Genomic DNA, 11,799 nt, shown 5'->3' on the forward strand with positions numbered 1-11,799 from the left:
ACTGCACCACACAGACCACAACATACATAAAAGATGTTAAACCACGGTGCTGTGTATTTGTTTTTGCAAAGTAAAATAGAAGTGAGCATAAAAAAAAAACACATTTCTCCAACCTACAGAGCCTATTTGTGATGTGAAACCTCCCTTTCAACCGTGGCGTGTTTCAAATCAATAAACTCATCTATAGTTTAGTCGAGCTGTTGCTCCGTCCCGTGTTATCCATTCAAACAACACTGAAGGATCTGGGTTTGATTAAACAGCCAAACGTGGACTTCGTCACCAATCTACCAGCCTCTCTCTTTCTTGTTAGTTCAAGCTCCGAGGTCTCTCTTTTTTCCTCTCCTTGCTGGGTGTAGGGGCATGTCACGTCACGCTGTGTGGGCTAGAGGCATCTCGTCCTGGAAGGAGGGCGAGGAAGACAGGCGTGACGGAGGGTGACAGAGCAACAGAGACTTGCTGCACGGCGGCCACCGGGGATGCGAGTTGGAACCTGAAGACCTGCTGGATTTTTCTTGACCGGCCGACATGCTGCTGGTTTTCGTCCTGTCTCGGAAATCTTGATATCAGCTGGACGCAGGAAGGCCGGCAGCTGCACGGAAAATAATTGGAATAAAAATCCTAGACAACTGGTTGGCTGGTGCATCAACAACAGCTGTGGAAAAAGTGAATAACTGTTGCCATAACTCATCCTTTGATTAGGATATCATCAATTACAATGATGATCACTTAATTACATACAGTTTGGATTTAATGTGACATCTGAGAAGAATGAAAATCAGATTTTTTTGCACCTTATGACAGGTTTGATGTGGTTATTGTGATATGTAGATAACAGTTCAAGCCCCCCTGCCTCCATGTCTTTCGCCTGCAAACTCCTATAGAAATGATTTTTTATTTATTGTCTGTAATTAAATCGGATCTGCAACTTCACGTGACATCTTGATGATAAAACTGAATAAGAAACAAGTCACCTTTATAGTGGAAGCATTACAACACTCACTGCTTCATAAGATTTTCTCAAAACTGCCTTTTCTCGTAATTTCTTCTTGTCTTTGTTTCATCGTCTGGGAGTCCTGTCACAAATGCCTCCCCTTATTTTATCTATAATGCCCCTGTCACACACCACTGTTACGCTGAAGTGTTTCATCCCTGGCCTTGCAGCACGGCACGTAAATGTTGTGTCGTGGCTACTTTTTAAAAACCTGTCTTGGATGTAAAGATGTTTGGACTCGTGTCGAGCACGTCCACTTTCCTTTAGCCCCTCTGGAGGTGAACAACCCCCCTTGAATATATGAGGCACGGAGAAGTGAATAAAAAAAACTGATGTTTATTCGACAGACGTGACCAAAAACAAGATCAAGACAACAAATGCATGTATGGGTGATGGGCTTTCCTACAACCAGAAATACAGTCCACGATCTCTATCTTTATTAAATGTGTTAAATGGCATTTATTAAGGTAAAAAAAACTGTTAATGCAACGTGGCTCTTACATGAAACAGCAAGTACGTTTCTGCACAGCAACAGCAAACAGATGAAACAGAAGACGTGTGAACGTTTTAAAATAGTGAACACCTCAGACGATTTGTTTATTATATATATACTGCGAAAAGCAATGATTACATACATATATAGCACTGAATACAAATAATCTATGTACAAAAATCACTGAAGCTTGTTGAAAGCTCATCCATAAAGAAAAAGACAACAAAATGAACACTAAATGAAAAAATACTGTACTTATACATGTTGTTCCTTAAAACTTCTCGCAGGGGATCTTAGAAAAAATGAGGAAACAGGTTGTTAAAACTTTTTAACGGATACTGAGGTAATCGGTTTCCTGACTTTTTTAAAAGTAAAGTCAACTTTTAAACTTCCTAGTGTACAAAGAAAACATCGTTTTGCATTTTTAATACAGGATAAACTTGTAAATTTGCAAACCTAATGTGCCTAACTGCCTACACGTGGTCAAAGTTTGGTGATTTTCAGACTTTTGTCTTTATTTTCATCTTTATCCGAGCGGCGTGTGCACAACGTCAGAATCACCGGGATGAAAGTGAGGCCGTGAAGCATCCCGATAACCATGACGAGAAAGAAGATCTTAAAAAACATTCTGAACGTGTGAAACTCAGACGTCGACAACACCGACACGCCTAAAATGGTGGACAGGGCCCCCTGAAGGATGGGGTAGCCCAAATGGGTGAGAGCCTCCACGGCTTTTTCATCCGGGCTCGATTTCTTACTCGAGGCGAAGCCGTAGGACATGTGAGCGGAGAAATCGACGGTGAAGCCGATGCAGACGGTGAAAATGATCATGGAGATGGAATCCAACGTGATGTTCCATAACGCCATGACGCCGGTTACTCCCACGGTCACCGAAGCGATCGAACCCGCCACCCATAACGAGCAGAGCGGGTTGGGAATCAGGAGGAGGGAGACGACGAGCATCACGGCCGTGATCACGCAGACGTTTTTAATCGTGCTCTTTACGACGACGCCGTACTGGTCATAGAAGACGAACTTCTGGTTATAGACTAATAAAGGCGCTACTCTGCATCTGCTGACAGCTGCTTTGAGGTCTTTAAGCATGTGGACTTCCACGCTGGCATCGGTAATGTCAATAGTCTGAATGAAGACGCGCGATGCAAAGATGGCGTCTCCTGTCAGGTTCACATCTTGCCTGAAATAAGGGTGAACATCGAAAAATGTGGTTATATTTTTGAGAAAAACGTCTTTATCATCGAGGTTTAAATGTGCTGCTTCTCCATATGACATATAAGAGTCCAGCCAGGATGTGTAGATGTCAATATCTACAAAATGGAGCCTTTTAAAGTCCTCCATGCACCCCTGAAGCTGCTGCCTCTTGGTCTTATCCCAATATGGGAATTCCTCACTTACAATAACCATCACAGCTGGACCGTAATCAGAATAATACTCCCTATCCTTCCTGTTGTATTTCGTGACGTGGGAGTTATCAGCTGCCAGATCATACAGCTCAATCCCCTGTTGTACGTGGAAGCATCCATAAATACTTGCAGCTAAATATGCGGCATACAGGAAGATTACGGCTCCCTTGACCCAGGGATTGATCAAAAACGGGCCGTAGTAATCCTTAAAGAAATTACTCGCTGGCTGTTTTTTCTCCGCACCAGTGTTCTTATCATAGCCGCCTCCCACACAGCAGATGTTATGTATCTTAGAACGATGATCGAGTTTGTCTGATGGTATTTTCGTGCAGGTCAGCCAGTGCCTGTTGCTGGCTTCCCGCCTCCCGTTCAGAGCCACGAAGGCTCCAAAGAAGGTGATGGTGTAGATGTAACAGAATATGATGGAGGTGCTGGTGTAGAGGCAGAACGACTGCACCGAGGGGAAGTCGGACGTGACGCCGATGGAGAACTTGAGGACGTCGGTCAGGGCGGTGATGGTGATTGGCAGGATGGCTTCCCTGTAGGCGTGAGCCATTCGCTTCGGGACCGGGTCGTTGACTTTGGTGTGCTGCCAGTCGGACACCATGACGAACATGTTGTTGAGACCGATTCCTGGGAAAAAAATCATGCGAGTGACGTCGAGTTAATGAGATTTTAAACATAAAACACAATAAACTGCTTTGGATAACTTGAGGGATTGTTGCCCAGAGCTACAACCTAAACACTCAGGGACTACAAACAGGGACGAGGCTGCTTTTTTCTCACCGAGTATGAGGAAAGGAGAGTTTGCGACTGTGATTGCAAACGGCAGTCCGATGTAAAGCAGCAAGCCGAAAGAGGAGATGACAGCCAGGCCGGCGGAGAGGACGCCGAAGACAGCCACCCACACCTTGTTCCTCACACTGTCCAGTCTGTCAAGGAGGTAAAGACAGGGTGGTGCAATGAGTGAAGGTGACAATATACAGTAAGAAAGTTCAAGTTTTACACCATTTTCACACCAACATTTTCAACAAGATTCACGTGAATCTCCTCCTCGGAGCAGTCAGAGTTGGTACATGAGCGGCCGAGTTGACGTCATGTGACGCTGAAACATGGCAGACGAAGGTAAACATTGGCTCTCTTTTGGGTGTTGATGTTAGTTTTGTTCTTTGTACTTTGAGTTAATAGCTTCTGTTGATGTCGTGTCTGATGAATGTAAAGGGTCTCAAACAATAAAGTATTTAAAAATGCTGTAGGTGCACATGTCAGGAGACAAGAGGAGCCATTAAAGTCAACAAACTGAATCAGTAGAGTCAGTTACAAATTAATATGTATCTAAAGTTTGCTAACATTAGCTAACATTAGCCGCCGCAAGCTACTGGTCATAGAGTCAGTCAGATTTTGAATTTACGGCAATAAAAACAAGACTAAAACAAAATTATGTACAACTTAATAATAGAAAGACCTGTAATCAAGTTGAACAGTGTAATAAAACTGCCTGCAGCATGTAAAACTTCATGTTCAGTTATTGTTCAGCTTTTACATTAGATGGTTTTGGGGTTTATGATGTTTTTTGATGAATTGTGTTAAATTATTAGGTGTTGTCCACTCCCTGTACTATCACAATACATGAAGTACCGTCTCTAAACTACGCTAGACAGAAACTAATTATAAATACAGAACTTCTAAATCCACATTGAAAATATCGAAAAAAATTTAAATGTAAAATCAATTTTAAATTCATTAAATTTTGCAATGACGCTGCTTTTGACCTGACGACTACCTGTAACCTGCCTGCGGCTCTCTTCCTGTATCAGTCACGTTGATGAACAACGGCTCTCTGTGTCCAGGACTCGGCCTGCAGTCAGGGAAATCGCTCACTGTGTGACAGCCACTGATCACTTCTTACCTCAGGCAGGATATCACCGAGAAGGTGATGGCGCAGGCATAAGTGATGAGGAATAAAGGGATGCCATCTGTGGTGTGACTGTCAATCTCCTCCTGCTTGGATTTGGAGGTGTAGTAAGACACCTACGACGGAGCAAAGCAGAGAAGAAGAAGAAGCCAACATGAGCTCTTAAGTCAGACGACTGTGTTTACATCTGGAGGTAAAAGCGGCGACAGCGACAGCTTGGATTTCAGGACAAAGGAGTGCATCTGCAGCCACATTATCTTTAAAGGATGTGCTGAGTAATATGTTTCTAGGTGCGTTTTATATTGTACATTAATATTTTAGATACTTAGCTGATGTTTGTCTCAGTATCTCAGTGAAACAGCATGTTCAACTAAGGGACCTTCAAGACTTCTTCTGTCAGTGTCAGCCATAAAACACAACCATAACAGCTCTTCAATTAAAAGTCTTACATTGTGGCCCAGTGATGCTAATGCTGGTGGATAAATGGTATTCTTATCGAGTATTGCTCAACTATTACATGACTCATGATGATTTAATGCATGAATTAATGGAGAATATATCATTTATACGTGTTTCTAACCATTAATAAATAATGATCTTCCACCTTTGTGTCTTTAAATCACGCTAAATAGATCAAGAAAATGTTAATCCACAGTCAAGTCATTCATAAAGTGATATGGGAGATGCAGACATTTACATATTAAACATTAACACAACACTGTGACGACATTCCTCAACCGTGAACTGATCGCATGAAGTCGTACTTTGTTAATGGTGAGCAACAGGACGATACACCCTGTAATAAATCAGCACGAGTCATGCATTAGTAAATCATTACTAAAGTATATGATTTATGAACCCCTATCTACCAAAAAAGACAAACGCCTGACTTTCACCTCTTCATCTTCACAAAAGGTTGTAGTCAGATATTTAAGAAAGAAGGAAAGAAAGAAACCGACTCATTGACATCAGGCTAGCTACCCAAGCTAACAAAGAGCATGAGCCTGAGTTCTTCAAATGTATTTCTCTGCACTACAGGTAAAAGGAAAAGTATGCATTTCTGATTTTGAGGTACATCCCAAACATCCCAATGAGAAAAAAACCCTAGGAAACACCTTCCAAATTCTCAGAAAGCCCAATAAAAGAAACACTATGTGAGAAATACAGTCACAGCCTCGAGCAGTGTGATACTTACGTCAATGTGTTTGCTGTCTGTCTCGTCTGATAACAGTTTCTTAAATGCTCTCAGCCATAATTTCGCGCCGTTAGCTGTGCTTTCCTGGTTGTCTAAGTAGTAGAAGAGTTTTACAGTCTGAGCGCTGACGACTACGCTGTTGGCATCTGTGATAACCCCGCCTAACACAGAGCCCAGAAACACTGAGAGGGATCTGTGAGTGTACACAGGGTAGGTGATCTGAGTTTCATTAGAGCCAACGATTTCCAGGATGACGTTTGAGACACATTCGCCGTTGGCTTTTGCACACAAGTCTTTGAATCCCAGAGTCCCGTTGTTCACGGTGATGTTCAGGATCTTATCGTTGAGTCTGACGACGTCCTCGAAGGCGGGATTCGCTAGAATATTTGAGTTGTCGGTTGATAGGGCGATGAGGGACGCGTAGTGGCCCATTTCGTACAACCTCTCCTCTGAAAACATCGACTCATTGTAGGGGAAGTTCTCCTTGACGAACGCTCTCGTCACCTTCGAGGGTCCTTTCCTGGGTGTGTACTGCCGCTCGAAGTCGTTGTCCTCCCTGTCTCTGAGGAACGTGAAGCCTCCTCCGAGTGCCGCCGTGAGTATGAGAGGAATGACAAAAAAAGACAGAGGATAGGAGCCTACGAGTAAACCAAGCTTCTCAAAGAGGCCTGACAGAGGCCTTGAGAGGCAGTCTGTGCGTCTGCAGCCCATCTTCAGAAATGCAGGACAGGGAGTAAAGATGTGGAGGACTTGCTCCCTTTTAAAGGCTGTGCAGATTGCCCTCCTTACACACATATATTTGTAAGGCTTAATGATTTACCTTAAACTGGGAGACAAACGGGAAACGGCTTTATGATTACTGGTAATCTCAGGCTTCTTACAGATGCTGTAAAATGATATCAGAGGCAGGACACGGCCCTTCAAATGATAAAGGACAGATTTACGTTGAAATGATATCAGTTCCCAGAGGTCAGACTTTGATAAAAAACATTTTTTACCGTAATCTCTCAGGTGAAGGTGAAACAGTTAATGACTTTACAATACCAGCATTCACACGTGACCGTCAGCCTGTATTTGGTCATTTTAATAATAAAATAATGTTTTGAGAATCTTGTTGCATAACGTGTTTTTTTTATATTGTGGAGTAAAGTTCAACTAGCTTACTGAATGTTGTAAATGGCAGCCAGAAAAGTTACGACACAGAATTATGACTGGTAGGAATAAACCTTCTCCTCAGTTTAGCAGCCAAAACCAGGCATGGTAGCTGTGTTAAGCTTCATATAAAAGTTTCATTCACACCTGACAGTCAGTGTGTATTTGCTAATTTTATTGGTGTTGATTACGAATACGACTGACAACTATGTGTCAATCCTGAGATGATAACAGTAATAAAAATATTGATTATCTTGTTGCATGACCTGTTTGTTTTATATTGTGGATTAAAGTTCAACTAGCTTACTGAGAACTGAAAATGGTAGTTTCATGAGTTTTGGGATGAGTTGTTGTTCTGGCCTTTACAGAGCCAAATACACAAGGTTAAAAGTGAGGAACCGAAAGTATCATTAGCAAGTCCAGCTAACTAGCTCACTAAGTACAGCAGTAAGCTAACCGAGTATTACTTATGCTATGTTCTGTAACAACAACATAAAACTAAAGGCTTATTCACAACTAGCACACATAATGGTAATACTTCACCACTTTGTGTTAGCCAATCCTGAATGCTGAGTTTGGGAGTTTAGCTTTTAAGCTAACGTTAGCAGCTCTTCTTTTTTATTGGATTTAGAGAGGTATACACTCCAGTAACGCTACCAAGTGATACCCCAATTAGGTTTGCAAAACACATCAGTTAGTTGTCATCGTAAAAGCGTTATGAACAAGTAGCCTAAGCTAAGCAGCCAAACTGTTATGTTAGTAAGAAAAAAGTCTCACTTTCCTCACCATACTAAGGCTACTAGCCCCACTGCAATACAAGGTACGGTTTGTCCTTGACTGTCCTGGTTTCAAGTTGGGTGTCTCAAGTCCCGACAAATATCTTTAATTTATTAAAATGTCTTGTTTTCAGTATTTGCTACCAAATCCCTTTTTTTTTTTTACGGTTAACAACCAACAGTAAGGAAGTAGGTCAGTGGGCCATGATTAATTTACTGTAAGCTAGCATGCTTTTTGCTAACTGTGTGTTCAGTGGTTGTCTGGAGTTAATAGGTTGTGTCCATGTTTTTCTTGCAGTTGGTTTGTAAAACAACTGGTCAGCCTTGGAGCTGATACAGCAGATTGTGAGCCTGTAGTTTCCCCAGTAAACACACCGACCTCTTCGGCTACCGCGGTTGCAGTGTCCCCGCGGGCACCCCACCTGTAGTAGGCTATTCATTCCTTGATAAAGTAGAACTACCTGGCAACGAAACTGCTGCTTTCTTGCCGTCCATGGGGTGCTAAGCCCTGAAAAATACCGGCTCCCACACGTTCATGCATAACGTGGGCGTGCATGAACGTGTGGTAGCCGGAGTGTCGAGAACAAAGTTTCTTTATTTCCATGTCTTCAACATGGGTCATGAACTATATATAAACTGCATATTTAAGACCTCTTTCAGGAGATTCTAGTTAATGGAGTAATCTGTGAACATGAAACTGTTTTCAGCCAACTCATGGACCTTACGTTAGCTTATAGCTAGCTACAGTTGATAAAACTCCACAGTGTCGGTTATCGTTCAGCTGGGTAAATAAGTGTTTTTGTCTACTTCTGACTGAGTCTTAACAAACAGTGATTTACAGCAAAATATGATATATAGAAATTCGACAAAGGTCTACATGCCCTCACGATGTAACACTTTAACCTTAAGTTCCTCGATATATTTGGAGTGAGAGTCCGAGAGGGTCAGTCTTGCACCTTCAAGCCAGTCGGCCCTCCCTGGCAGTTAACCCCTGTCAGTCAGCTGTCAGTCAGAGCCCGGCCGAGTCCTCAGAGACCGGGCTCATATCTCATTTCACACAGATCCATCTCGGGGTCATCGATTTCTCATTCTCCGAGTGAGAAATGGATTCTCTTTCCCTCATCCCAGAGAGGAGAGGATCCTGGCAGACGGTCGCCAGGAGCCTGATGGAGGCATCAGTTAAATGTAATCTGTTTCAGGACCCTTCAGTTATTTTGTTCACCTTGAATTGAATCACTGTCTTTGTCTGTGTGCTTATCAAAGGCTGTTAACAGCAGATAGGTACAGATGGGTATTGTTCAGCCCCGAGGTTGCATCAAAATGCAAATGAGTTCAATCCAATAACAATCATCTTCTGGTGGTGAGCTCCTGTTGACACCTTCATTAGCTCTCTCTTTTCCCTCCTCCACCTCTTCCTCGCGCTTTCGCAGAGGTATGTTGGGGCGCGATAGGCAATTAGCAGGAAAGCCTCGGGTGAACACTGCTGTTGAGATGTGTTGGCTGATTGTTCGGCTGTTGCTTCCAGACAGAAACCATTGATCATGAAGAAAAACACTTCACTATGCAACAATACTCTTAATAAGACGACGGTCTAAAGAGAAGCAGCTACACACAGACAGACACACACGTTTTACTGTGTTGTGCTGTTTGAGTGCAGTCCCAGTCACTACAGGCCCTTCTGCTGGCCCCTCATGAGGGTGTGGACCAGCATGCGAGCTGGACCAGGACGAGATCCGTCACTGGCTTCCAACTTGAATACTCAAAAACTGTCTTTGTCAAAGAAAACTGGCCGAGGCGGCGGCACCGCTGCCAAGAATTTAACTCAGGTCTTTGCAGTGGTGGGCGAGTGTTTTACCTCCACTTCTGAACAAATATTTAGAGCCAGTATTTCACGCCAACACTTTTCTAATGTGACTATTTTTTTGTGCCAAGATGGACCAAAGAATGATCTCCTCCCCCCTGTGGGTTTTACTCTTGGCAGGGGTGAGAAAAGCCTCTGAAGCATTTATTTAAACCATCATGTGACAGTAGAACTCCACAGAAACCAGTGCTAACGACTCGATTAAATAAATAAACACACCATACAGACGGGCTGCAGTAAAGCTTTAGTGTAAGTTTAGATTTGGCAATAGATTTAAAGGGTACCTCCACCAATTTTACACATTGAGGAGTGTTTACAGGTGTTGGGGAGTACTACTGCATATGTGAAAAAAGCCTTTTGTGGCTCCAGAGGAAGCTGCATGTAATCTGATAACGATCCTCCAGGGATGTCACTCAGTTGCATTGTGGGTAACGTAGCCTCCAGGTTTTGAAAAGCAGTCGACTGGTCTAGCATCGCACTCCTATATCAATGTTGGACTCATTACGAACAGTGAACAGGGTGGATACAGCAGAAGCAAAAATATCACCCTTTTCATAACCTGGGGCCTACATTACCCACAATGCAACTTCGCCACTGAGTGACATCACTGGAGGCATATTTAAATTTGTCGTAGTTTTCAAGGATTCTTGTCTGATGATTTTTAGGTGGATATGTGGCCGCAATTAGGGACATTACTATTTCTAAAATCCTTGATAGGCCCAGAGAACAATGTACAATGAAATGCAAAGCAAATCTGAGGACATGCAAGTTTTGAAATAAACATTTCTGTAATTATCTGGTTGTAATGCTGAGGTATTTACAATGGGCCTTTGGATATCTTGCTGTCTAATAAGAAAACTGTCTGTTTATATTCAAATAAATAAAAAGCACAGGATTAAGTAACATTTAGTGGTAAGGTTGCAGGTTGCAACCAGCTGAACGCCTCTTCCCTCACCCTCTCCTTCCAAGCAGGCCGTCTGTAGAGCCACCGTTTGGTTTGTCCACTCTGGGCCCCTGTAGAGACATGTGAAAGAGGAGCTGCTCCCGCTGCAGATACAAAAGGCTCATTCTAAGTTATTCTTACTGTAATTTGATTTCAGGTATATCTTAAATCCTACACAGGGAAGCTTTAAATGATCTCCTTTTTTTACATTGTGGATTTCAACAGAGAGAAATGAAACCACAGAGTGAGGGATCTTCGAAACAGAGCCTCGAATCAAGCCGCGCCACCGGATCTTCTTTCCAAACCCATCCGATGCCTTAATTTCCTCCTCTCTCCTTTCTATTTCCCTCCACTGTGAAGGAGCAGTTTCCATTATGCCACAGGTTCACATTAAGGAGATGGGAGCAGGCTGGTACCTGCAATTATCCCTGCTCACCGAGCCGTGGGCCAGTTGGAGCTGAGCAACAGCTGGCTCTCTCTTCCCCTTCGCCACACACACACATGCACCTGCACGCTTCCCCTCCTCCCCCCTTCAGACACTTACCCACCCATTCCTCACATCCACCTGCCAAGCAGCTTGATTAATAAGGCCAATGCTCACAGCGAAGCGAACCACAGACACAGAGGGGAGGAAGGGGAGGGAGAACGAGAGGCCTCCAGTATGTGACCGTGTGTTATGTAACATTCATGCACAGCGCAAAAAGTGATCCGTCATCCCGTAAGCATGGAAACACATTGAGGTACAGTCAGAGGAGTGGATCTAAAATGTTGCACTGATTCAAAAAAAAAAACAGCCCAGGTCGTAATTCATCCTGACGTCCCTCAGCACCTTTCTCTCTTCCTCTCTGTCTGTTTGCCCAATAACACCAGAGCACAGGTCTTTGATTCTGTCAAGAGCAATGAATCACTTCAAATCACAGAGAGAATGCTGCTGCTGCTGCCGCTGCTTTCTCCTCGTCGCTCGCTCATTTTCTCACAAACACTGACGGGGAAAAACCGAGAGGCTTCATTTGCGTTCTCATTTGTTGCACACACGTCTGTGAATTTGATAC

General features: G+C 43.3%; 1 protein-coding gene across 1 annotated transcript; it reads right to left on the reverse strand.

Moving 5' to 3' along the window:
- Positions 1-1,967: 1,967 nt before the first annotated feature.
- Positions 1,968-6,726, reverse strand: LOC141014136 (patched domain-containing protein 3-like). The gene is made up of 4 exons (XM_073487802.1): positions 6,016-6,726; positions 4,815-4,936; positions 3,692-3,837; positions 1,968-3,538 (listed from the first exon to the last, which is right to left on the reverse strand). Exons 1-4 carry the CDS (start codon positions 6,724-6,726, stop codon positions 1,968-1,970), a joined length of 2,550 nt encoding a protein of 849 aa, XP_073343903.1.
- Between the last annotated feature and the right edge of the window lie 5,073 nt (positions 6,727-11,799).

The sequence above is a fragment of the Pagrus major genome, chromosome 19, assembly GCF_040436345.1.
Source record: "Pagrus major chromosome 19, Pma_NU_1.0".
Taxonomy (NCBI): domain Eukaryota; kingdom Metazoa; phylum Chordata; class Actinopteri; order Spariformes; family Sparidae; genus Pagrus; species Pagrus major.